Source organism: Oncorhynchus kisutch, linkage group LG6 (assembly GCF_002021735.2).
Source record: "Oncorhynchus kisutch isolate 150728-3 linkage group LG6, Okis_V2, whole genome shotgun sequence".
Lineage (NCBI taxonomy): Eukaryota > Metazoa > Chordata > Actinopteri > Salmoniformes > Salmonidae > Oncorhynchus > Oncorhynchus kisutch.
Window position 1 is genome coordinate 78,303,539 of NC_034179.2, and position 27,718 is coordinate 78,331,256.

General features: G+C 47.0%; 1 protein-coding gene across 2 annotated transcripts in view; it reads left to right on the forward strand.

The window, feature by feature from the left end:
- LOC109892006 (E3 ubiquitin-protein ligase SMURF2-like) overlaps positions 1-26,806 on the forward strand; it is a 72,795-nt gene extending 45,989 nt beyond the window's left edge. Inside the window, exons 4-20 of one of the 2 annotated variants that reach the window (XM_031827749.1) lie at positions 2,058-2,191; positions 4,461-4,526; positions 5,220-5,304; positions 5,791-5,874; positions 6,765-6,979; positions 8,148-8,232; positions 11,405-11,563; positions 11,714-11,767; positions 16,469-16,670; positions 18,295-18,398; positions 19,026-19,140; positions 22,039-22,217; positions 22,517-22,654; positions 22,910-23,030; positions 23,193-23,394; positions 24,031-24,106; positions 24,310-26,806. In XM_031827749.1, coding sequence (XP_031683609.1) covers positions 2,058-2,191; positions 4,461-4,526; positions 5,220-5,304; positions 5,791-5,874; positions 6,765-6,979; positions 8,148-8,232; positions 11,405-11,563; positions 11,714-11,767; positions 16,469-16,670; positions 18,295-18,398; positions 19,026-19,140; positions 22,039-22,217; positions 22,517-22,654; positions 22,910-23,030; positions 23,193-23,394; positions 24,031-24,106; positions 24,310-24,409 — 2,119 coding nt within the window. In that variant the 3' untranslated portion in view covers positions 24,410-26,806. The remainder of the gene's footprint in view (positions 1-2,057; positions 2,192-4,460; positions 4,527-5,219; positions 5,305-5,790; positions 5,875-6,764; positions 6,980-8,147; positions 8,233-11,404; positions 11,564-11,713; positions 11,768-16,468; positions 16,671-18,294; positions 18,399-19,025; positions 19,141-22,038; positions 22,218-22,516; positions 22,655-22,909; positions 23,031-23,192; positions 23,395-24,030; positions 24,107-24,309) is intronic. The other variant, XM_031827750.1, reaches the window with a different exon arrangement.
- The last annotated feature ends 912 nt before the right edge of the window (positions 26,807-27,718 follow it).

Genomic DNA, 27,718 nt, shown 5'->3' on the forward strand with positions numbered 1-27,718 from the left:
CACTGTTCCTAGGCCGTCATTGAAAATAAGAATCTGTTCTTAACTGACTTGCCTAGCTAAATAAAGGTAAAATAAAATAAAAAATAAATAAATTCAGTATTGTTGTAATTGTCATTATTACAAATAAAAAATAAATAAATCTGCCGATTAATCGGTATCGGCTTTTCGGTCCTCCAATAATCGGTATCGGCGTTGAAAAATCTTAATCGGTCGACTTCTAGTGTAGACCATGATAATTTCACCACTCCACTACAGTCCCGTGGATGTGGATGGGGGCATGTACAGGAGGGGACTAAGCACACACCCCGTGTTGAAGGTCAGCGTGGTGGATGTGTTGTTGCCTACCCCCATCACCTGGGGGTGGCCCGTCGGGAAGTCCAGGATCCAGTTGCAAAGGGAGGTGTTCAGTACCAGGGTCCTTAGCTTAGTAATAAACTTGGAGGGCACTATGGTGTTAAATGCTGAGCTATAGTCAATGAACTGTATGCATGGTTCAGTGTTGCTTGCCTCGACGCGAGCATAGAAGGCATTTGTATCGTCTGGAAAGGCTCACGTCACTAGGCAGCTCGTGGCTGGGTTTCCCTTTGTACCCCGTGATAGTTTGCAAGACCTGCCGCATCCAACGAGCGTCAGCAGTTGTAGTAGGATTCAATCTCAGTCTTGTATTGGCAAATTTCATGTTTAATGGCACGTTGGAGGTTGTAGCAGAATTTCTTATAAGCGTCCGGAATACTGTCCTGCTCATTGAAACCGGCAGCTCTAGCCTTTTATTACAGCCTGTGCTAGCAAAACAGTGCTGTAGCTTAGCATCTGCTTCGTCAGACCACTTCCGTATTGTGCACATCACTGATATATATAATTAATCTCCTATAACTTCATAGATACAAATATTGGTATGAAAAGACACGTGCACAATGTTTTGGTCCCATAGCCTGGCCCAGGCCCTTGTCCCTCTCTGTCCCATCTCTGCTGCTATGGGGACTGGGGGAACAGGTAGCGGTAGTGTCCCCAGGGCGCAGCTGGTCCTATCCTGCCTGCTGAGGAAGTGTGACAGCCTGGCCTGCCTAGCACCAACTGCCATACAATATGCCATATACTGTACCTCAACCAACCAGAGACATAACATAGAGATGGCCTGAGAGGAGAAACTCTTATCTTATTACAAGTAATCATATTATCTGAGAGTTTGGTATGTTTGGCATGTGTATAGTGTATGTAAACATACTGTATCTTGTTTTGAAAAGCTTAATCCAATGTCTAGTCTACTGCCCTTATTATTTGATACAATAATCATATCCAGATCTGTGTTGGATGTAATAATTCCCCCCTACAAATCTGTCCTGCATTCTAATGCTCTCAGATAGCACCCCAGACAGGCATTTGGCTTCCACTCAAAATGTCCAGACATCTTACTCACAGCCCCATTGTTTCACATCCCTTTAGTTTCTGTAAGCAGCATGGTAATTATAGTGGGATGCAGTCTGCTAACTGTATGGATGATTAGTTTTACACTGAGGAAGGGTACCGGGCTGAACAGATGTGCCACGTCAGGTTCACGTAGTGTGAGTTTAATACCCAGGCCTCGACTGACACACACAGAGTGATAACAGAGGCAGTCAGGGAGTAATGTCATGGTTCAACTGTTCACTCTCTCCTTCTTTTCCTCACTTACACTATCCCTCTTTCTATCCCTCTTTCAGCCTCTCCTCCTCCCTGTCTCTTTCATTTCTCTCTCCCTCTGGGTCATTTTGGGTCGAAGGGCTGTCTTTGGATGATTTATGACTCACAGGATCTGTCTGTGTTCGTCCGTCTCGTACCCAGACTCTCGGGGTCGGGAGTCGCACATTCACAGACGTCGGGTGGAAAATCCCTCTCAGACACCTGACTGTGTTCTTGTGGGGACGTAGCCCGCGGTGACAGGCAGCCCCGAGCGGATGTGTGCCTCCCCAGCGGGGACATCCAGGCATAGACTGGCCTATTGGAACAGTGCATTCACACAGGCTTTAGTAACATCTACAGTACATTGGATGTGACTGGTCTCTCTCTTCTCTCCTCAGATATATTGGAAAGTCTGACTCCATCACCATCAGCGTGTGGAACCACAAGAAGATCCATAAGAAGCAGGGGGCTGGCTTCCTGGGCTGTGTACGCCTTCTATCCAACGCCATCAACCGCCTCAAAGACACCGGCTGTAAGGACTACCTGATTGAATTAGTGTGCATGTGTGTGTATTTAATGCTGTGAGGTAATGTCTGTCTAGTTAAAAATTGTCTGTCCCACAAACGGAGTCGCAGGCTAGCGGAGTCGCAGGCTAGCGGAGTCACAGGCTAATAATCCCCTTCTCCTGTCACAGTGACACATTGAGCTGTACCCTCACAAATGCGCACACTCTCTCCTTATTCCTGACAGGGCACAGACCAGGTTGTGAGAGGGGTCACATTCTGCAGTGCCAGAACAGGAAAAGACAATCAGCATCAGCCCACAATCACTGTAAACGTGTCATGTCAGAAGCAAATGGCTAAATGAGATTGAGGCTTGGTGCTCCAAGCCAACGCAGCAGTGGCAGCCAGGCAGGGACCCAGTGATGGCTTTACCAAAGGGCCTCCCCCTCACACTGTATGTATACTATGCTGATAGGCCTGCTATGGTCTTGTAGACGGAAAAAGGACAAAATCCCACTGCTTTTCCTAGAAGCCCCTGACACTTGTTTTCCTGGAAAACCCGAACCCTGTGCCTCAGCTGTGAGTAGTTTGCCTCTGCATTTCCTCTCATTCCCCCCTCCTCACACCCTCCACACATGCGCCACAGTGACTAACCTCCGTTTATCTCGGTTGGCAAATCTAGACATCTGGTCATTTTACTCAGACATGCATAATTGTATAGCTATTTAAATGTAAGCATAGATTTGTTATGTCCCTCGGTTGTGGTCTTATTCAAGTGTATGTTGTTCCACTGTGTCCTGTCCACAGGCTTTTTAGGGGGCTTTGGGTTTGTGTGTGCACGCTCATTGCCCCAGTCTTGTAATGGTTTGACCGACCATGTTTTGGTCCCTGTTTAGTCTAGACGCACATCCTGAGCTGATCTGCATGACACTCAGACAACAGTGAACAGATAGTGGCATTTCTCATGTCTGCAGGCAACGTGGTATTCCTGACATTTCTTTGGCCCTTTTTTTGCTTTGTTTTTCAGCCTGGGCTGAGAACGTAGACAAAGAGTTTCCAGACATTGGCAGGGTTTCATGACCATGTTCAGTCTGGGTGGAATAGTGCCGGCTTTGTGCAGAGATTTGTCAAATGTTTGACCTCTGTAGTGAACTGCAGGCTGCTCGGTACCGATGCTCAGTGATTTTTTTACGGTCCATGGCCACTCTACCGACCATCTGTTCCAGGACATATCCCATACCCAGCCTCCAAGGGAGGGGGGGAGAGGAACAGTAGATATCCCATACCCAGCCTCCAAGGGAGGGGGGGAGAGGAACAGTAGATATCCCATACCCAGCCTCCAGGGGAGGGGGGAGAGGAACAGTAGATATCCCATACCCAGCCTCCAAGGGAGGGGGGAGAGGAACAGTACATATCCCATACCCAGCCTCCAAGGGAGGGGGGAGAGGAACAGTACATATCCCATACCCAGCCTCCAAGGGAGGGGGGAGAGGAACAGTACATATCCCATACCCAGCCTCCAAGGGAGGGGGAGAGAGGAACCGTACATATCCCATACCCAGCCTCCAAGGGAGGGGGGAGAGGAACAGTACATATCCCATACCCAGCCTCCAAGGGAGGGGGGGAGAGGAACCGTACATATCCCAGACCCAGCCTCCAAGGGAGGGGGGAGAGGAACAGTACATATCCCATACCCAGCCTCCAAGGGAGGGGGGAGAGGAACAGTACATATCCCATACCCAGCCTCCAAGGGAGGGGGGAGAGGAACAGTACATATCCCATACCCAGCCTCCAAGGGAGGGGGGGAGAGGAACCGTACATATCCCAGACCCAGCCTCCAAGGGAGGGGGGAGAGGAACAGTACATATCCCATACCCAGCCTCCAAGGGAGGGGGGAGAGGAACAGTACATATCCCATACCCAGCCTCCAAGGGAGGGGGGAGAGGAACAGTACATATCCCATACCCAGCCTCCAAGGGCGGGGGGGAGAGGAACCGTACATATCCCATACCCAGCCTCCAAGGGAGGGGGGAGAGGAATTCACTGTGGGTGATGTAAACGATACAGAGCAAAGGCACTTGTCTGCGGGGACAAAAACCCTCCCAACACATGCTAGTTTACATGTCTCTCAGACAGTGATCGATCCCCCTTTCCTCTCTCTCCTCCCTCCTTCCCCTCTCTCCCCCCGCTCTCCTCCTTCCCCTCTCTCTCCCCGCTCTCCTCCTTCCCCTCTCTCTCCCCGCTCTCCTCCTTCCCCTCTCTCCCCCCACTCTCCTCCTTCCCCTCTCTCCTCCACAGATCAGAGATTGGACATGAACAAGCTAGGCCTCAATGACAGTGATACAGTGAGGGGTCAGATAGTGGGTGAGTACAGCGGTGACCAGCAGGCCACACAGACTTTCACCACACACTCATGTACATTCACGTAACACTGTTATGTACCTGAAGTGTTGCCACTCCATTATTAGAACCTCAGACTAACCACAGTTGTTTTTATCATGCTGATAAGACCTCACTATACCACCACGCATAGAAATAGAACTAGGAAAGAGAACAAGAAACCCTCCCAACACCATGTAGGCTCCCTCCAGTAACCTGAGCCTGCTGGGTGACTTATTTTCCCAGTGATTTGTTGGTGTGTAAAGCGTTGAGCGCTGGTCCTGAGCGTGCCGTGCCTCTGACACCAGGCTTGATGAGCGCCTCACTCTGACTTCAGACGGCCCGCACTTCCATCTGCACCACAGGGCCTGGTGACAGACAGTCACAGCACCACTGACCCACCAACATGGGCACTGAACAGCCTGGGTGGTAGCAGAGAGGACAGGGTTAGCTAGCTACAGTAGACATAGAGTCTAGCATTGATACGTGCCCTCCACTCACTTCTCCGGTTCTTTCCAGAACTGGGATTCGGGACTGGTCAGGCCACTTGCATTACAGCAATACACAGTTTTAAAATAGTTCCGTTTTCATCTCTGGTATGAGAGGACATGAACCGAGTGAGATTCTACCACCTAGTCATTCTCCTATGTGTATCTGAATGTGTCTGTGTGTCCAAAGTGAGCCTGCAGTCCAGAGACAGGATAGGCGCAGGAGGCCCAGTGGTGGACTGCAGCCGTCTGTTTGACAATGACCTGCCAGACGGGTGAGTACCATACCCACCAACACACCACAACTCCATTTAACATTTGTCCGTACTGGACAGTGGACCCACTATCACCACATCATACCCTCACAACAGGGCCAGTCTGAGCCTATCATAACCACACTGCCCCACAACCAAAAGTGTTCCAGACAGCATGTGGTGTGGTGTTCCAGACTCCAATCTAAGTAGCCAGAGGCTCTGCTGTTCAGACACTTCACCAGCTTAGCACGACTGACCTCAGCACTGAGCCAATGATGTTGGCTGGGGTTAGGGAGTCTAGTCTGGGGTTGGTGTGTGCCAGAGGAATTGGGTGAGCAGATGGGAGACTGCGTCCTATTAGCTAGCAAGAAGCTCTGTGGGGAATATATGGGTCATGTTTAGTAGAGGGGGAATGTTTTGAAACAGAAGGTACTACCTGAACTTGGTTGCCCTCAATGTCCACTCACTGCTTTTGTACGTGTGTGTGTTTGTATCTACTGCATCCAGCTGGGAGGAGCGGAGGACTGCGTCTGGCCGAATCCAGTACTTGAACCACATCACACGCACCACACAATGGGAGAGGCCTACAAGGTGAGTCAGCCTGGCCTCAAAGTCTTGATATAACTTAGTAAATGTAAATCTGTGACACTCAAATTAGTATGATAGGTTTGGTATGATGACATAAGACATAAGGTTACTGAAGCCAAAACACTGAAGGAGGGAGGTTGGTCGGGTAGGATGGGTGGGCGTATATAGCGAATGTCTAGCAACCCGAACTTTAGCATTTTTGCTAATTAGTAACTACCTAGCATATTAGCTCATCCTAACCTTAATTCTTAACTCCTAGCCTAGCTAACATTAGCCGCCTAGCTTAACATATCATACCTATTGAAAATTCTTAACATATTGTACAAATTGCAATTTGTAACATCATACGAATTGTAATTCGTAACATAAACTAAATGGAGGGAGACCAGTTTACATTTACTATGTTATGTCTGTCCCTGAGTCCAGGCTGAGTGAGTACACAGTCTTACCCACTACCCAGCCTCAAACCCATGGCATGAGGCATGAGTCCCCAAGACCTAGACAGCATTGAATTTGTATTAGGAGACACTGCAGACTATTGAACGGGGCCCTAAGACTCTTGTTGCTCCACAGTCTCTCTCTCTCTTTGCTCCCTTATCAGCTCCCTTCCTGTTACTCTGCTCTGCTCTAGGCTGGCCTCAGGCCCCTCACTCAATACTTCTCTCTGTGTGTGTGTGCCTGTGTCTATGTCTCTGCCTCACTGACCTCATGATGCTGAAGAAAGCAGGAGCAAGCCAATGTCTAGCCCTAGCATCTAAGCGTATTACAAGCACAGCTAGATATGAAATATGAATAGACACGGGCCTGATTTGAACAAACCTACCATGAAGGATATATTATAACCCACCCTCCCTGTCTGACTGTGATCTCCTCCTGTTCCCTGTCTCTCCCAGGCCTGCGTCGGAGTACTCCAGCCCGGGCCGGCCTCTCAGCTGCATCGTGGATGAGAATACGCCCATCCTGAGCACCAACGGGGCCATGCCCACCATTCCGTGTGTCCCGTCCAGCGACCAGCGGGCCCAGGAGAGACGCGTCCGCTCCCAGAGACACAGGAACTACATGAGCAGGACACACCTCCACACACCCCCAGACCTGCCCGAGGGATACGGTTAGTGGAAAGAGGATTCTAACACACAATATGGACACACCGGACATACACCAACATACACACAATCACGCTATAGGACGACCACTTCGGTTCCCACAGCCAGACTAGACTGGAGCATTCTGTATTATGAACATCCTCTATGAGAGACGTCTCCTTCTGTTTTAAGACCGGTGTCGTCATTGCAATGCCTCAGTGTTAACTGCCTCCCTCCTCCTCTCTTCAGCCCATCGCTCAGCTGAATCATCCTGCTAATCTGTGTCCCTATTCAGTCCCAACAGCACAGCCACCATGACTCTGCAGCGCAGCATAAGCAGCCTGACAGGCCCCATTTTAAAGAACTAATTGAATCGATCTCGCAGTTAAAGTCTGGAGGCTGCCGCTCACTCCTCCCTCTCCTCTCTCCTTCCTCACATGCAGCCCATGGGCGGCTGCTTGATATTCAGACACTGTGTAGTCTTGCTGAGGATTTAGGAGTGCTGGCAAGAGGAGTAAATTACAGCAGCCCAGCCCAGCTCTTCAAGATTAGAAGGGTGCTGTCTCTTTTTGGGCCAGCTCCTCTGAACCGCTGTCAGCAGCCCCAGTGGTGGGCCAAGAAGTGTCACTCTGTGTCGAATGCATTGGGTGCATCGGTGCTCGGCGGGGTGAGGGGGGGAGTTATGTACACGTATGGTAGAGAGGCAGGGCGGTGGGTCCTAAGGAATGCCAGAGAAGAGCTTCCAAGCTCATGGAAATATCTCTGTCAAGCTGTGATGAATGAGCTCACCAACACACAGACTACTATCTTCTCCCCCTGTCAGCCCCGCAACTGGGATCCAAACTGACTCAATCCCTGCTTTTATCTCCATCTGTGTGATCTCTCTTATGCTTCCACACACACTCGGATCAAGATACGCACATTGACACACCAATAACAATCCTCACGGTGGAACAAATGTATAACTAACAGCTTTATTTTCCTTATCATCCACTCACATCTCTCACTCATCTCTCACTCTCTCACTCATCTCCCACTCACTCACTCATCTCTCACCCTCTTACTCATCTCTCACTCATCTCTCATTCATCCCTCTCTCTCACTCATCTCTCACATGTGTGTACTTGTCTGTAACCATTGCTCTGTACCTCTTATACCTGTATGAGTAGCCATGCTATTGTTCCCACCTTACAGAGCAGAGGACCACGCAGCAGGGCCAGGTCTACTTCCTCCACACCCAGACAGGAGTCAGCACATGGCACGACCCTCGAGTGCCCAGGTATACCCACCACCACTGTCTGAACACACAGTGCCCATGTAAAGTGGGGCAAAAAAGTATTTAGTCAGCCACCAATTGTGCAAGTTCTCCCACTTAAAAAGGTGAGAGGCCTGTAATTTTCATCATAGGTACACTTCAACTATGACAGACAAAATGAGCGGGAAAAATCCAGAAAATCACATTGTACGATTTTTTATGAATTTATTTGCAAATTATGGTGGAAAATAAGTATTTGGTCACCTACAAACAAGCAAGATTTCTCGCTCTCACAGACCTGTAACTTCTTCTTTAAGAGGCTCCTCTGTCCTCCACTCGTTACCTGTATTAATGGCACCTGTTTGAACTTGTTATCAGTATGAAAGACACCTGTCCACAACCTCAAACAGTCACACTCCAAACTCCACTATGGCCAAGACCAAAGAACTGTCAAAGGGCACCAGAAACACAATTGTAGACCTGCACCAGGCTGGGAAGACTGAATCTGCAATAGGTAAGCAGCTTGGTTTGAAGAAATCAACTGTGGGAGCAATTACTAGGAAATGGAAGACATAAGACCACTGATAATCTCCCTCGATCTGGGGCTCCACGCAAGATTTCACCCCGTGGGGTCAAATGATCACAAGAACGGTGAGCAAAAATCCCAGAACCACACGGGGGGACCTAGTGAATGATGTGCAGAGAGCTGGGACCAAAGAAACAAAGCCTACCATCAGTTACACACTACGCCGCCAGGGACTCAAATCCTGCAGTGCCAGACGTGTCCCCCTGCTTAAGTTAAGCCAGTACATGTCCAGGCCCGTCTGAAGTTTGCTCGAGAGCATTTGGATGATCCAGAAGAAGATTTGGAGAATGTAAAATATAACTTTTGGGTAAAAACTCAACTCGCCGTGTTTGGAGGACAAAGAATGCTGAGTTGCATCCAAAGAACACCATACCTACTGTGAAGCATGGGGGTGGACACATCATGCTTTGGGGCTGTTTTTCTGCAAAGGGACCAGGACGACTGATCCATGTAAAGGGACTAATGAATGGGGCCATGTATTGTGAGATTTTGAGTGAAAACCTCCTACCATCAGCAAGGGCATTGAAGATGAAACGGGGCTGGGTCTTTCAGCATGACGATGATCCCAAACACACCGCCCGGGCAACGAAGGAGTGGCTTCGTAAGAAGCATTTCAAGGTCCTGGAGTGGCCTAGCCAGTCTCCAGATCTCAACCCCATAGAAAATCTTTGGAGGGAGTTGAAAGTCTGTGTTGCCCAGCAACAGCCCCAAAACATCACTGCTCTAGAGGAGATCTGCATGGAGGAATGGGCCAAAATACCAGCAACAGTGTGTGAAAACCTTGTGAAGACTTACAGAAAAAAGTTGACCTCTGTCATTGCCAACAAAGGGTATATAACAAAGTATTGAGATAAACTTTTGTTATTGACCAAATACTTATTTTCCACCATAATTTGCAAATAAATTCATAAAAAATCCTACAATGTGATTTTCTGGGGGGAAAAATTCTCATTTTGTCTGTCATAGTTGAAGTGTACCTATGATGAAAATTACAGGCCTCTCATCTTTTTAAGTGGGAGAACTTGCACAATTGGTGGCTGACTAAATACTTTTTTGCCCCACTGTATACCCACCACCACTGTCTGAACACACAGTGCCCAGGTATACCCAGCACCACTGTCTGAACACACAGTGCCCAGGTATACCCACCACCACTGTCTGAACACACAGTGCCCAGGTATACCCACCACCACTGTCTGAACACACAGTGCCCAGGTATACCCACCACCACTGTCTGAACACACAGTGCCCAGGTATACCCAGCACTACTTCTGAACACATACATACTCTGTACACTATACCCAGTACACTCATTAAGTATTTCCAACACAAATGATTTGAGGCTGATGACAAAAACATGATGATCTGGGATGCTGTAATGTAGTTTCATGCAGGTTTGGGTGAGGCTGTTGATATACACCATCACCTACCCCCACCTATGTTTCTTTCATGGGATGGACAATCAGTGGCTAGCTCTCCTCAGGCTTGTCCGGACCCTTCTGTAAATATGCTGCTGGTTACATGCTGACAAGCTACGATAGAGGGCTGGTGTCACAGTCCTTTGTCGCTCAGTTGGTAGAGCATGGTGCTTGCAATGGTAGGATAGTGGGTTCGATTCCCGGGACCACCCGTATGTAAAATGTATACACTCATGACTTTAAGCCACTTTGGATGAAAGAGTCCACTAAATGGCATGTAAATGTAAACCACAGGGATCTGAGAGGATTTACAGCAGACACCTCTGGCACGCCGTCTGCCTCCATGCTCTCAGCACACAGCCTTCAGCCCTACTGTACATGTGGCTCAGAGACGCCACTCACTCAGGCATGTGTGTCTCATGGATTACCACAGGCCCAGAGGAGAACACACATCAACACATCAGTCTACTGGGAATAGAGTCAATAGAAAGAAAGTCAGTGATTGAAAAATACCTAGATGTTGCCGTTCTCTTGCCCCCGTGGAAATACGTGTGATAGATGCCGTTCTCTTGCCCCCGTGGAAATACGTGTGATAGATGCCGTTCTCTTGCCCCCGTGGAAATACGTGTGATAGATGCCGTTCTCTTGCCCCCGTGGAAATACGTGTGATAGATGCCGTTCTCTTGCCCCCGTGGAAATACGTGTGATAGATGCCGTTCTCTTGCCCCCGTGGAAATACGTGTGATAGATGCCGTTCTCTTGCCCCCGTGGAAATACGTGTGATAGATGCCGTTTTTCTTGCACTTGATGCTATCCTCTTGGTCACGCCACACCCTGGTTGTGTGTGCAGCAGATGCTGGGCGGCCAAGCTCCCAGTGCTGAGAGGCTTGATCATTTGGCTGGGCCTCAGTCTGATAACTCACTACCGCTGAAGTGGGGCTGCTGTCATTTCTTAGTTGCTCTCCACAGACAGCTAAAGGAGTCCAGCTGAAAGTCATTTAGACGGGAAGAAGAAGAATGGAATAAAAGTGGTGTCATTTAGGAATCTTTTCTCGCATGTTTGTTTCCCAGTTACCGTCAGCCTTGAGGTCTGCTTCATTCCCTGACTTTGTTTGGTCTTACGTCTCATTCTTTGATTATTGTTTTTTTCTGCCCTTCTCCTCTGACTGTGTTGGGGATTTGTGCTTCCCAGAGACCTGAGTAATGTAAATTGTGAGGAGCTGGGCCCACTGCCCCCTGGCTGGGAGATCAGGAACACAGCCACCGGCCGGGTCTACTTTGTGGACCACAACAACCGCACCACGCAGTTCACAGACCCGCGCCTCTCTGCCAACCTGCATCTAGTCCTTAAGTGAGTATCGGGTTATACCAGCGCCACAAATTAAACATGGTCCAGAGCCTCATAACAGCCCAGATTAAATGATAAGTAGTTGAGGGAGAACTGTGCTGTATGACTGGCTGGCAGTGTGGCTGTGTAACTGTGGTGTTTTGTGTTCTGCAGCCCAAGCCCCAATGGTTCCCGCAGCGGCATCGAAATTCAGAACAGTCCGATCAGGTGAGGCCCTCTATTTCCCCCCTCTATTCCATGGCCAACCTCTATTTCTCCAACACTTGGTTCTGGAGATACAGAACAGACTGCACACAGACAGACACACACAGATACACACACAGACATATTGACTCCCCCACACAGGATGTTTTACAGGGGAGTCCATTGCCAAGGTGTGTTAAACACCTGTTGGGGTTCAGCTATCAGAGCAGCCTTTCTCCTGTGCACACACACACACACTCCCACACACAACCTCACCCATCCAGACACACACACACTGCACGCACAAGGCTGCATTCCACAGCCCGGCAGCGGTTTTGATCATGCAGGGGTTTTAGCACACAATCCGTCACAAAGCTTGTTTTGGCTCAACATCAGATAGCAATGTAGAAACCAAGACTGATGTGTCTGTGGCTGAGGAGCGTCTTACGTCAAGGAAACGGAGCATAAATTTGATGTCCGAGTCGATGAATGAATTGTGTGTGTGCGTGAAAGTGTGTTTTGGTGTGTGTGTGCTGGTGCGTGCCTGTGTGTGCAGTGTTCGTCAGTGCATGTGTGTGTGTGCCGTGTTCGTCAGTGCATGTGTGTGTGTGCCGTGTTCGTCAGTACATGTGTGTGTGTGCCGTGTTCGTCAGTACATGTGTGTGTGTGTGCCGTGTTCGTCAGTACATGTGTGTGTGTGTGTGCCGTGTTCGTCAGTACATGTGTGTGTGTGTGCCGTGTTCGTCAGTACATGTGTGTGTGTGTGCCGTGTTCGTCAGTACATGTGTGTGTGTGTGCCGTGTTCGTCAGTACATGTGTGTGTGTGTGCCGTGTTCGTCAGTACATGCGCTTCAAAACTTTTCCTCGCAGCTGTTCAAACACAGCCCATGTAACGATAGCTGCAGCATTACCCACAGTGCAGTGTAAAGGTGGAGCAGAGTATGGGCGGCTTCGGAGGGCCTCCTCCGTCTGACCTCATTCCTGCTCCGTTCCGGGAGAGGCGGAATGCACCGATGAAAAGATCTGGTGTTATTTTCCCCTGTTCTGACAGATCAAAGAACTTGTTTGGGACTTTGGTGCTTTTTCTTTTTCTGCGGTCCTCTTAAAGTCATATAAAATCCCAGGCTGGCACGCCATGTATGTTTGTAATGCAGGAATCTTGTCTTAAGCACAATAATGTCCAGATGTGTGAAAAGCAGTGCACAGTGTTTCTTCTCTTTAAAAAGCACTGATCCGATTATTATTTCACTTTAAAGTTGGGAATTAGAGTTCTTCTAGGTTATTGATGTCTTTGTTTGAGAGGAATAATTGAATTGGAAGGTGTTTAAGCTGAGCCAAGAGTGTGTCTGTGGCCATTAGAATGATGTACGATGAGCCCTGGGTCCAACCACATACCTTCCCTGGGTTCTGCTTTAAAGGGAGAAACCCTTGGCTTTGTCTTGGAGAACCTAAGGCTGCATTTACACATGCAGCCCAATTCAGATTTTTTTTCCCACTAGTTGCTAGTTTGACTAATCACATCAGATCTTTTTCAGAGCTAATCTGATGAATGAATGAATGAATGAATGAAAAAAATATCAGAATTAGGGTGCCTGTGTTAACGCAGCCGACAGGATCTCTAGGTGTGCACTAATGTAACACACATTGGATGGTGGCTCAGAGGTTTGGAGTGTGCAGTCTGCTGGTTAGCAGAGTGCTCATGGGCCTGAGCCAGCCTGACTGGATCATCCTATCTGAGAATACCTTCTCTGATTTTGTCCCCTCACGGACCTCTGTGGAGCAGAGAAGCTGGACTCTGGCTGAGACGAGGGGTGGGAGTGACATTCCAACCAGCGACAAAACTCTGGAAAAGAAATCAGAAGGCCGGCGTGGTTTTCCATCAAGACATCTGCCTTTTATCAAGGAAAACGATTTCAGAAATTCTCACCCCTCGTGCTGTCATCCCAAGAAAATGTTTGACATATACGTGTCCTTCAATGCTAAAGACATTGCCTCAGCGGGCCACAATACGTTTTTGGTTAGACTCACCCTGTGATGTTGCAGTCTCCTGACTCTAAGCCTGGTCACTGGACAATAGGGAACAAAATCCTTGTTGGGCCTCAGATCTGCCCTCTGAACTCTGGCATGAACACTCAGAGGATCAGTTCCCAGGGGTCTAGTGTTCTCTAGCTTTACACTGAGTTCACTGTATTACTGTCTGAGCTTCAGCAGGTAACACACCACGCCATCTTACTCTCTTAAGACAAGTTAGAAATAGAGAGAATGCGCACTAGGCTGTGTGTGTGTGTGTGTGTGTGTGTGTGTGTGTGTGGCGGGGCAGGAATTTTTGATTTATGAGTGAAACTGGAGGGAGTGCTGCTCTGTGGCTCGGTACCTCCCCTCTCCCTGTCTGAGTCTTCCTCTCTGTTTGGGTGCTGTCCGGAGGCAGCCCTTCCTACCTCCACCCTCCCCAACTTTCCCTCGCTCCCTCTAAGTCTAGTCTGCAGGAAATAAAGGGATTTAGGAGGAGGACTGGAGTGCCCTATGGGGCCCTGCTGCTCTCCGGGATCGCAGGAAGTGGCCAGCTCAGCTCAGCTAGAGGAGGCCAAAGACAGTGGGAGTCTAGAGCAGTCAGTCCTTAGAATAAGCTGTCACTGTGTATTATGGTGTGTGGATATAAAGATCAGGATGGCTGCTACATGACTGTCTATTACTCCTGCTCAGTGTATGACCCTCCAAACAAATCTTTTTGAGAGCTAGGATTGTGTATTAGCCATATTTGATGACATTTTTACCTAATAAAAGGTTGTCTGGTTTTGTATAGTACAGTGAATGGCAGGTGTTTGGTAGGTGTCCCAGACAGAAATAGATATTCTGAGTTGTTAGAAATGATTTCAGTGGTTTTGGCCTATCCAATATTATATGATCCTGTACTTTTTGGGCCTATGTACATCTATTTAGCCAGGATGGGTTGTTGCTCCATGATTCTCCTGTCACAGACTCTCTGCTTACCCTCTCTCACACTTACCCACATACATAAGCCGTCAGCATGCTTCATTTCGGCCTGGCAGCTAGCCGTAGTCAGCTAGGCGAACCGAATGAGTGTGCTGGCGTACTCCCTTAAAAGACCTTCGCTTGAAAGCAGTAATAGTACTGTTTGTCAATTTTGAGACGCCGTAGCCAGTATACACTTCCTCCAAATAGTTACAATTAATTTACAGTAACTCAAGAAATCTGTCATTCATTTAGATGTTTTTCACCTAACTAAGATGTTTGGTGCAGTAATATTTCTAAATGAAAAGATGTGCATAAAAACGAGTCATCTCTGGTTGAATGACAACAAAGACTTTACTGAAGAATCGCTACTGTTGACCAATCACAGACAAAGGGGTGTAGACTTCGGCAAGAAAAACATGTTGTGTGCCCGAACAAGAGAAGAAGAAGACTAACCAAAGTCCAAAACGTCACAAAATGCTGTCATAATATATGCATACGATCTTCTGAACTTTTCCGTCTGGGAAGCATGCAGATGTCTTTACAAACTCTGCCCCTCACTCTCTCACTCACACACACACACACAACTCTTTGTGGCCGGCTATACAACCTGGTGTTTATGACCCTGCTCAGGGGGTGAGTGTGCCCACTACGCCCCACTAAAGTGCAAAAGGCCAGCATGCAAATAATCCTCCAGCTCTGGCTTCATAAAGGGCCTTTTGATTCTGTGTGTCTGTGTGTGATGGTGTTTCTGTTTCTGAGCAGAAGAGCCTTCTACCACCAGTGCCGTGGTTCAAAAGTTCACTCTCATGCCAGAGATTTGGGCAGAAGTGAAGAACCTTGTTCACTACCAGCACAGATCATACTCATAGCCTGTCTTTTGATTTGGAGGTTAACCACTCTACAGCACTGATGTGTTATCACAATTACAGCCACCCACTGAGATGGTCGTCTTAGCTGTTAGGGACCCTACACAACTTGGTTGATCATTTATTGGTTTCTTATAGTCAGCAATGAAGGAACTTGCATTGAAATGTCACTCCTGTTAATAAACAAATAAAGAACCTTCCTGAACAATTTAAGCTGAAGACATGAGGTCTATGGACACCCTCATTGAACCCTCACTGCTCAGTGCAGAATGAGACCGACACTGAATCTATTTGCAGATGTCTCTTGCTGTGGCCACATTTTGCTTCCCCCCTGTAAACTGTCTATTTTCTCTCTGTCTGTGCCGTGCTGTCTCTCTCTGTGAGACCACCTTGGGGCCAGGTGGGGAGGGGAGGTGGAATGGCACACACCTGTGAGCTGGCAGAGCCCAGCACGAGTTGCCCACGAGGAGCGTACGACAGAGCCATTTGTATGGAGAGCCTGGCGGGGAGTGGAGGAAGGGTCACTGGCTGCACCTCAGACAGACAATGTGGCACCTACGGACACATCACACCACCCTCTGGCTCTGCCGCCTCATGTGTGCTTGTTCAGAAATACCACCTCCACCTATGCCTGTGGGCATATGGCAGCTTGTTTGACTTGATGTGCTTCCCAGATGACCTCAGTGTGTTTACCTCTCGTTCTCCAGTCAGCAAAAGGAGGGAGGCAGAATTCCTGCCTGGCTTTATTTGGAGTTGTTAGGGTTTCTGGGTTTTAGTTTTTTTGTGGTGTTTTATTTTTGTGTACCTGTATGTGTTGTTACGACCCCAAGCCTCAGCAATGATCTTTCCCTCTCCGTCGCTTTCTCTTTTTCTCCATCCCCAGCCGTCAGATCCAGCTGAAGGAGCAGGCCCAGCAGGCACTGGTGTCTCCAGGTAATCTGCCAGAGGAGGCCGAGTGCCTCACGGTGCCCAAGTACAAGAGGGACCTGGTGCAGAAGCTGAAGATCCTCCGCCAGGAGCTGTCCCAGCAGCAGCCCCAGGCAGGCCACTGCCGCATAGAGGTGTCCCGCGAGGAGATCTTTGAGGTGAGACCGTCGAATTAGTGTTATTCCCTCAGTTCTTGAACACAACCAGCATTATTAACTCTTTAATTAGTATTACTGAAGAGGTTGACTATCTCGATCCTGAAGGAAAGCATCAACTCAGGACATTTTCCTCACTCTCATTTGCACTTGTAAAAGTTTATTATACCAGATATTTTACCTCACTTTCAAACCTCAGGCAATGGTTTTCCCATCCTCTACTTCCCTCTCCTCTCAAGGTCGTTGCTCGTCATGTTTCTGCCACAGCGTTATCCACCACGCTATTATCTATGATGTGTGAAGAGAGTATGTTCATATCCAAAGCAGACCACATATTTGAAATGAGGCTTTTGTGAAGTGCACTCCTCAGTGGGGGAGGTTTTCTAGTTTGGGAGGTGTGGAGCCTCATCAGAACAACAACACCTGCAACAGACTACATGACCCTCGTAAAATATGTGACGGAATGTGCTGGAACAGCTTTGTCTGTTAATCTGAAGGAAGACATTTTTGTTGGCTGATCTCAACACGAAAGGGAGATGGGGGTGGATTTTAAGGCTAGACATAACTTCATTGCTTTTCTGGACACGCCGAGCTGTTAGAAATACGACTGTGTGGGCAAGTGTCAGCTGGTGGACTGTCAAGCTGTCTCGGTGTGTACATTCTATTAAAGATAAGAGGCCTTATTTCTCTGGTGTCACCGCTGACACATCCTCAGTGTAACTGGAGGGCACGTTGGACCAGCTCTGGGGGGAAAGCGGTGTCATTGTTCCACTCTTCTGTTCTGTCTGTTTACTATTATTCTCCCAATCCACTTTTAATGAGACTGTGCTGGACATTGTGGGCATGTGTCTGCAGCTCTCGGCATGTGGGGTGAACGCACCAACCCAGAGTGGGGTGTAATGATCCCAGACTCTGAGTACCAGGGGGAAAGTTTGTTACTAAAACACCGCTGTCTAATGTTCTACAGAAGCCCCATCTGGCGAGGAACATGGGGTGTTTCTCATCACTGTTTCAGGACAGTTCCTTCTTTTCTTCTTTTTTTTTGTCTTCAGCTTGAAGCAACTTGGAATTGCACAGGTCTTTGGTCATTGGTTTGCATGTTTAGGACAGGCAGACAGGCCAGGCTTGGCCAGACTTGGCCAGACTCATGCTCTGCATTCCTACGCCGTTTCCCATGAGCCACTGAGACTGGGATAGTGGCGATGGGAGGGGTTGGGGGCCATTAGTGAGACTCACGGGATCTCTTGCTGGAATGTGTCACGCTGGGGAATGTCCTCTTATCACCCCCACCTCCTGATAATGCGCTTTGATTAAGGGTGGACTGGACACTCAGGTTACTTTGGCAGGGGAGGAGAGGGCGTACATCATTGCTAGGCAGGTAGGGGCCAGCCAGGCTGGTCCTAAATGACAGAGCACAGGAATGTTTATTATTTGGCTCAGTCCCCAGAGCCAGCATCACTCACACACAGACGCTACAGTGCAGATAGATGCATCCCTCTGGCCACAGACCCTGGACTGCACAGTATTTAACAGATGTTCTCTGATGTAAGTACTCAGTAAGTTTGGGGGTGCAGTCCTCCATCCCAGTCCCGTTCGTTACAAAGGTGTATCTCTTTATGTGTTACAGGAGTCTTATCGCCAGGTGATGAAGATGAGGCCGAAGGACCTGTGGAAGAGACTGATGGTGAAGTTTAAAGGGGAGGAGGGGCTGGACTACGGAGGAGTGGCCAGGTAGGAATCCACAGCAAAGCATGAGGAAAAAACTAAGTTATGCTCAATATGCATCATCATGGAACACAGAAGATTTCTATTGTGTGTTAGAGAAGTAAATGCACCAGGTCTGGAACCAACAGGACCTGAACAGCTTCTACACCAAGACATTAGACTACTAACTAGTTAACCAAATAGCTGCCCGGACTATCTGCATTGACCCTCTTTGCACCAACTCTTTTGACTCAAGCATATAGCCAAGTTCTCTCATTGTGTATTTATTCCTCGTGTTATTATTTGTTCTATATTTTTCTCTCTCCGTTGTTGGGAAGGGCCCATCAGTAAGCATTTCACTGTTAGTCTACACCGGTTGTTTAGGAAGTATGTGACAAATAACATTTGATTTGATTTTGATTTGAATGCCACCATCTGCTGAAACAAGGTTGGCCCCCAAGGGGTAATATGGATTTAAAGCACCCAATCTGAGAATTGTACTTCTGGTTTTTAAATTGCCATGGAGTATTCACTTTCTGAAATTGATGTTCCCTGCCTTGAAAAAATATTTAATGGATCAAGAGATTTAACAATGGATGTTCTCATCGTCTGTCTCTCTTTATCTGTCCCTCTCTGTGTCTCCTGTGTGTGCAGGGAGTGGCTGTATCTGCTGTCCCATGAGATGCTGAATCCGTACTACGGCCTGTTCCAGTACTCCCGCGATGACATCTACACCCTGCAGATTAACCCCGACTCGGCCGTCAATCCGGTGAGTCAGAGGCCCGGACGCCGCCACCAGCCCGCCCCGCTGTGATGTGAAAGACCAGGTCACACGGACCGCTCATCTGCTCTAGTCTTGCACAATCTCTGTCTCTCCTCTGCCTGTTTATTTGTTTGTTCCTTCCATTTCCCTATCAGCTGTTCTCATGCTAGATGCTAGATCTCCTGGAGACTGGTGATGAATTAGGCAACTATTAATTGCTGTGTTGAGACTCTTTACTGCCTCTATAGCAGTGGTTCTTAACCTTGTTGGAGGTACTGAACCCCACCAGTTTCATATGCGCATTCACCGAACCCTTCTTAATTGAACAAAATAAATACAATTCAAAACATAGGTATATATTTGACTGGTGCACAAAACGAACCGTGCATCAACATCACTGTGTTCAAAGAACAAAATCATCAAAACATGATTTTCACACAATAATGAATATTTACTGCAAATCAGTGTGACTTCTGCTGTTGCCTTTCAGAGACCAGTTCAGAAATGCGCGGCTTCACCTTGGCAAGTGCCACTCATGTCATTTTCACAACAAAGTCTGTTCCTTTTCTTCGTTTTTATGTCCAGCATCCTCGAAGAGGATTGCTCGCAAAGATATGTTGTAACAAACGGTATGAAAATCTCCAGAGCTTTCTTAGCAATAACAGGGTACGTTACCATTTGTTGACACCAAAACGTTGAAAGCGTTGTTGTTCTGAAGAGTTGCTGTTGAACCTGGCTCTGCTGAATTTCAATGATTTCATCGAGGTATTCATCATTGACATCTGTTGTCTCAACACTAAACGTGAACGGCTGTCTCACGCATGCTGGATATGACTCTCTTGTAGGGAAGTATCCGTCGAGAGACTTTGCAAGCTCATCTAAGTGCGTGGCAATTGCTTGCTTCAGTTCCGCGGATACAGAAATGTCTCCGATTCCAGATACATCTTCGATCTTACCAACAGAGTCGTCCAGCAAGGGAAAGTTTGTGAAGTTATTGTTCTCTGTTCATCGTTTCCATAACAGTAGCTTTTTTTGAAAAGCCTTCAGGTTTTCCTCCGCTTCGATGATGTTGACTCCACCGCCCTGCATCTTTTGATTGAGATGATTGAGAGCGGCGAAGATATCAGCCATGTACGCTAAAATTAGAATGAACTCGGAATTTTTGAAGCAACCTGCATGACAATGTTGGTGCTCTTGCAAAAACAGGGCTAATTCCACACGCACGGCAAAAACACGATTCAGCACCTGTCCCCGGGATAACCACCTAACGTTAAAATGGTACAGAAGTACCTCGAATTCAGAGCCCATTTCTTTACACAACTCACTGAAGATGCGATGCCGCAGAGCACTAGTTCGCACATAGTTCACGCATTCCACTACAATTTTTAATACTTCTGCCAGTTTTGGAGGCAAGGTTTTTGTTGCCAACGCATGCCTGTGCAGAATACAATGCGTAACAATGATGTGTGGTGCATCGGCTTTCACTAGCGCACCAAAACCAGACTTTCTTCCCAGCATGACTGGAGCTCCGTCCTAACAAACTGCAGAAACCATATCCCACGAAAGATTGTTGTCTTTGAAGAAGTCATCCACAAGTTTCTTCACATCGGCTGCCTTAGTTGTTGTTGTAAGAGGCTTACAATAAAAAATCTTCCTTTATCATGTCGTCTTTCACATAGCGCACGAATACAGCAAGCTGGCTTAGATTGGAAACGTCTGTGGTCTCGTCGAGTTGAAGGCTGAATTTTGCCGGGCTTGAAATCAGATCTGCAACTACTTGAGCCAAGATGTCTTCGCTCATGTCCTCTATTCTGTCGCTGATGGTGTCATCAGCGACAGAAATGGGATAACTTAACTTCAGCCTCTTTTCCCAGCATGATATTCGCCATCTTCAACACAGCTGGTTTTATGAGTTTTTCACCAATGGTGTGTGGTTTGCCCTGCTTTGCGATCAGGTAAGCAACTTCGTACGATGCTGTGGGGATCGGTTTGTTGATGGGTACAAACCCGAGAACAGGCAGAGTAGCCTTTTCATCGAATCTGTCTCTCTTCACCTTGAATTCAGCGAGCGTTGTGTTCTTGTATTTTCCATCTCCATGCAGCTTAAGGAAGTGTTCTCTTAGTTTTTCCGGTGCTAGACTAGAATTGCTCAACTTGGCATTGCAAATCATGCAGTTAGGACGCTGACTCCCATCACGTTCCGTTATACATGTGAATCCATATTGTACATATTCGTCCGACCACTTTCTTTTTTTGCTCGACATAGTAAGTATGAAGGGATTAAAATATTAAGAAAGAAATCACAAGACGTACCATCACGACAGTCACAAGTCGACTACTGAGTGCACCAAATTCCCTGCAGCACAGATAGGCCAAGCGATGTAGCGTGATCACCTGCAGCCAATGATGGCCAAGCGGAGCGTGTCATCACGAATCATATGAATCGGATGTGTGTCTTGACCTCCGCCGAACCCCTGAGACTGACTCACCGAACCCCTGGGGTTCGATCGAACCCAGGTTAAGAACCACTGCTCTATAGCATTTGGTTGTTAAATCCATCATAAGGGAAATAGTTTGGATGCTGCTGCTCACCTTTTGAGTCATAACCTTTGGATTACGCAATGCAATACATTCCCAGCTGTAAGAATAGCAGGTATTTATTATTTACCAAGGGCCCAATCCTAACTTAAGACATGCGTGAGGAAATCTGAGTTATAGCGCAAATCTCTCATCGACATCAATGCATGACTTAAGAAAACGTGTGAGTTACATGCATGTTAAGTTAGGATTCTGCTTTGAGTTGCTCAATCTTGGTAGTTCTCTGAAGACTGGGAGATGCCATGCTAAATGGATGTACTATGAAGTGTTTAAGAGGACTAAAGGTGTTTCTGTCCCCCTCCCCAGGAGCACCTGTCCTACTTCCACTTTGTGGGTCGTATTATGGGCATGGCGGTGTTCCACGGCCACTACATAGACGGGGGCTTCACCCTGCCCTTCTACAAACAGCTGCTGGGGAAACCCATCACCCTGGACGACATGGAGTCAGTGGACCCAGACCTCCACAACAGCCTGGTCTGGATCCTGTGAGTAGGAAGGAAATGGGAACAACATCCTCACACAGACCAAGATGCGCACACAGAGATTAACATGGTTTTTAATGACAATAGTTTGTAATGGCTCATTTTAATTCATCGGGTAATAATTTGGTGTATGTGAACTATAACATCTACTGGTGTACTTCTTTTTTTTTAAACACTCATGATCATGTAGCTACACATGATGAGCTCTTCAACTGAACTTTGATCCATACATACATTAACATTCCCCCTCCTCCAGCACCATCTCTCTCTTAACTCCCCTGTCCGTCTCTCTCACCTCTCAGGGACAATGACATCACAGGCGTGTTGGACCACACCTTCTGTGTGGAGCACAATGCCTACGGGGAGATCATCCAGCACGAACTCAAACCCAACGGCAAAATCATCCAGGTCACCCAGGACACCAAGAAGGAGTATGTCAGGTGAGTACTCACCCACCGACCCCTCCTCACCACACAGGAAGGGAGTTGGTCTAGCAGTCGACAGTCAAGCCCAGCAGGGAGGAGATACTGTTTGGATTTCAAATTAGCTTAGCTGCAAGTGACCAGCCACAGTTAACTGACCTAGGATCAGGGAGTAAAGTACATGTGAAAGGCTTTGCTATACCCCTCAAAGAGGCTCAGAATCATGGCTTTGCCTTCACGTTCCAGTATGAATCTCTCCCTCGTTCCCTACAGGCTGTATGTGAACTGGCGTTTCCTGCGAGGCATCGAGGCTCAGTTCCTGGCCCTGCAGAAGGGCTTCAACGAGGTCATCTCACAGCACCTCCTCAAGGCCTTCGACGAGAAAGAGCTGGAGGTATGAATGAGACACATCCCCCAGACTAGCAGTACTTACCTTCACTGTCCATCCTTTACAAAGGACTGCATTCTCCCAGACATCAGCATTTTCCCCATCCATTTCCTCTCTACAGTTTCCCTTTGACTTTCATTTCACATTCTCTCCCTCTCTCCACCTCAGCTCATAGTGTGTGGACTGGGTAAGATCGACATCAACGACTGGAAGTCCAACACGCGGCTGAAGCACTGCACCCCTGACACCAACATCGTCAAGTGGTTCTGGAAGGCCGTGGAGTCGTACGATGAGGAGCGCCGGGCCAGGTTGCTGCAGTTTGTCACCGGCTCCTCCAGGGTCCCCCTGCAAGGCTTCAAAGCCCTCCAAGGTACCCTCACAGCACTCACCCTCCTGGGACATGTACAGTAGCTACGTAGTTAGGTTCTCAGTGTTTCACTGCGCTTCACTGGGAGAGTTGCTAGCTTGCCCTTGTCCACCCCCTATAGGCATGTAATATTGATTGTTATGATGGCTTATAATATTGTTATGACAGCGTAACGAATGTTTATGCCAGAGGGAGATGGGTGAGGGTTGTTTGTATTATACTCTACTGTACCCCGAGGCAGCTCAGCAGGCTTCAGAGTGTGTTGTTGTTGTTGCCTGAGCTGAACCCTCTGTGCAGAGCAGGCTGAGCAGAGTCCAGTAGTTCAGTGAGTCCAGTCTGTCAGACAGGATGCCCAGAGAGCACCCAGGCGTGCGGAACACACTGTGATCCACTGCTCTTCCTGTCTGACATGCCGCTTCACTCTGCTCTTCCATGTTACATAACAGGACCATCGCTGCTGCTGGTCTAAATACCAAGGTCCGCGCAGGCCAATGACAACATACACAAACCCAGTGCTCTTAGTGCCCACACTTGGCGCCGCAGAGTGCTGAGAAAGCTGTCCAGTACAGTACTGTCTTTTGTGTGTGAGTGAAGTGTGCTCTGCCGTTGTGCTTCACAGTAACTGTTGATAAGTTACAGGTGCTGCAGGCCCACGACTCTTCACCATCCACCAGATCGATGCCAGCTCCAACAACCTGCCCAAAGCCCACACCTGGTGAGTGTCTGCCTGCTCTGACCCTGCAGCTTGCCCTTCAGGATCAATGTATGCCTTTGTCAAAAGCTGGGAAGGGCACTTTGATATATCAACATCATGCTTTAGGTTTAGGTTTCCAGCCATGTATCTGTTAACCATGAACATAGAGAGGTCCTAATACCAAAGGCTCGTGCTCAAGTCTCTCTTGCTCTCTGTTTGTTCAGCTTCAACCGGATCGACATTCCTCCCTACGAGAACTATGACAAGCTGTATGACAAGCTGCTCACTGCTATCGAGGAGACGTGTGGCTTTGCTGTGGAGTGAGACGCTGCTGACGCAGGGGTCAGCAGGAACAGGGAGTGGAGGAACTCGACATTGTCAGATCCCACCATCCAGTTCACCCAGGGGAAGGGGGCGTCTGTGGTCCAGTGGCCCAAGGACTCTCTCGCCCACAATAAGGACATAGTGGCCAGGCCAGGGGGGGGCAGAGGAGACCTGAGCGAGCAGTCTCGTCTGTCATGGGGTTCCCCACCCCCCCCTTTTAAAAAATAACATTTTCAGCTGCTAATAACTCAGACTATTTACTAACTTGTGGAACTTTAAAAATGGCTGGCTCTTCCTTTTTTTAATAAGTTTAGTTTTAGCATTGTAAAAATAGTCAGTATTCCATGTAGCTACTTACCATCTTACCAAGCAGAACATGAAGTCCACAACTAAACAAAACATTGGCCACATAAACAAGACTGGTATCACTGGTTTGATGGAGTAAATTGTTACCCACGGTTACCAACAACACTGAATGGTGCTTGGTTTGTTTGGAGGCAGGGACTGAAGGGAGCATGAAGGCTCCTTAGCACCCCCTGGTGACTGAGTCCTCTTCTACCACCGTGGACTCTTGGGGCATCTATCTTCACTCAGAGGCTGGACTTTGGAGCACATGTTCAGAACTTGGCCTTATGGAGAAAGACATGCAGGGCCCCATTGTCAACGACCCTGTTCAAAGAAAGTGGGCTGGTTTTCAGCGCTCCATTCCCAGAAACCAGTGTCACTCGTCTGACATGTAAGCTTGTTTGGAAATTTAAATAAATAGCTTGAATGGTGTTATTTTTATATAATGGGAAAATGAAAAGAAACACTAAAATGATATGTAATATATATAATTTATTTCTGTTATATTTCAGAAAGCTTTTGCCATTATTCCAGATTTGTTTTTGAAAATATTAAGTGTTGCTGTTTAAAGCTTGAAAGAAGTACACTTAGATTACTGTGGGTGAAATCTTTACATAGCCTCTTTCCTACACAGTAAGTAGAGAGGTGGTCTTAAGGGTGGGTTGTCTTTAATACACACAGTCATCTGAGTGCCATAATACTTTTGACTGAATCTTTTCAACTATTTAGATATTAACCTGACCCTTTAAATTCCAGTGACATCATCCAGTAGGTATTTGTGATGGGGTATGTATGATGACTTCCATAGGCCTTTCTCATGATTTCATGATTGTTTCTACCATGGTGATCTGCTCTGTCCCCACAAAAGAATGGCTAAGAGTCCCTGCTACCCTGATGCATTTTGTTATGTGAAGATTACACACATCTTTTGTAAGTGCTACTCTTGTCATTCTGGCAAATAACTACTACTACCTTCCGGTTATGGTCTTCTGGTGCTAAATAAGACAGCAGTTTGCTCATTTCTTTCAAGATATTGAGATGGGAGCATAGCAAACTACATACAAAAAGTTGCAATGAATTGAACAAACATCACTCAGACCTCAAGCCACATTCTCAGGAGATGTCATATTATTTGTTGTATTATTTGGGAGCTGACATGGTCAAAACCTTTTCCTCTTTAATGGTTGAATGTCTTATACAGTACATTATGTTGAGTGGCTATAAAGTCTACATTTGTCATATGTATTGTAACCCAACAGTAGACATTATCATGTGATTGTTGGGTTTCTATATCTCCATATTGGCTATAAATGAAATCTGAATGAATGAGATGAACCTGCTAATTCTACTCTCCTGAACCTAGCTCTACAAGTATGGGTTTGGGGGAGAACATATTTATTTTCTACTCATTCAAACAAATTGTTGAATGTTTTCTTATTTGTTTTAATGGCTGCCTGTCTAGCGATCTATGACCATGGACTGTTCTTAAAGTTAGCATACATTGAAAATGAATTGCTCATCTTTTTCTTTTATAGAGGTGTATGCAAAGTGACGTGTCCTCAGATGGTGCTTTGTACAGTGATAGGATATTGTTCATTAATGTGGATCACACAACCTGTAATTTATCTTTAACTTAAGTTTTTTTTTTCTTCACATGTACAGAACTTTTTGTCGCCGTATGTACTAGGTGACTTCTATCTATTTACCAGATAGGTCATGGACTGATTGATTTTATATCTAAACATATTAATTTACTTTAAGTGGCACAAAAAGATCCCTCGGCAGTCTGTTTCTTACACAATCTTTCTGCATTACTCCATAGCTGCCTCCCTGAAAAATTTAACTTTGTATTAACAAGTCAAATTTGAGATGCAGCTTTTTGTTGCTTAATTTTTTTTGCATGATCCATGGGCAGGACTATATCTCTTATAGCTGACTGATGCAATTAGATGTACTTAACACTATCATTTTTGTAAGAGTATTTTATTTTTGTGTGTCATTTAGGTCTAATTAAACTTGCCTTTGTCAGATGATATGAGGCACCTTGAATGTGGCTGTGCCTTGTCTTTTGTCTGTGTATGTGAGAGGTTTTGGGGTGCTTTCAAAGGATTTGGGCTGAATTTCAGCTATTGTGAAGACAATAGCGGTATTTTGGGTTGCATCTGATATAACTCCACGAATCAAATGTTATTGGTCGAATACCCATGCCAACTGTAAAGTTTGATGGGGGAGGAATAATGGTTTGGGCTAGGCCCCTTAGTTCCAGTGAAGGGAAATCTTAACGCTACAGCATACAATTACATTCTAGACGATTCTGTGCTTCCAACTTTGTGGCAACAGTTTTGGGAAGGCCCTTTCCTGTTTCAGCATGACAATGCTCCTGTGCACAAAGAGATGTTCATACAGAAAGGGTTTGTCGAGATCAATGTGGAAGAACTTGACTGGTCTGACTTCAACCTCATCTAACACCTTTGGGATGAATTGGAACGCCAACTGCGAGCCAGGCCTAATCGCCCAACATTAGTGCCCGACATCACTAATGCTCTTGTGGCGTAATGGAAGCAAGTCCCAGCAGCAATGTTTCAACATCTTGTGGAAAGCCTTCCCAGAAGAGTGGAGGCTTTTATAACAGCAAAGGAGGGACCAACTCCATATTAATGCCCATAATTTTGGAATGAGATGTCCGACGAGCAGTTGTTCACATTGATCATGTAGTGTATATGTACATAATGGTGTGTATAGACAGTATATTAATAGAATGAGCCTTGACTAGAATACAGTATACTGGGAGCACCATTACCAGGATGATGGACAGGGGTACAAGGTAATTGAGGTAGCTATGTAAATATACAGTGCCTTCAGAAAGTATTCATACCCCTTGACTAATTCCACGTTTTGTTGTTACAGCCTGATTTAAAAATTGATTAAATATTTTTCACCCATCTACACACTATCCCATAATGA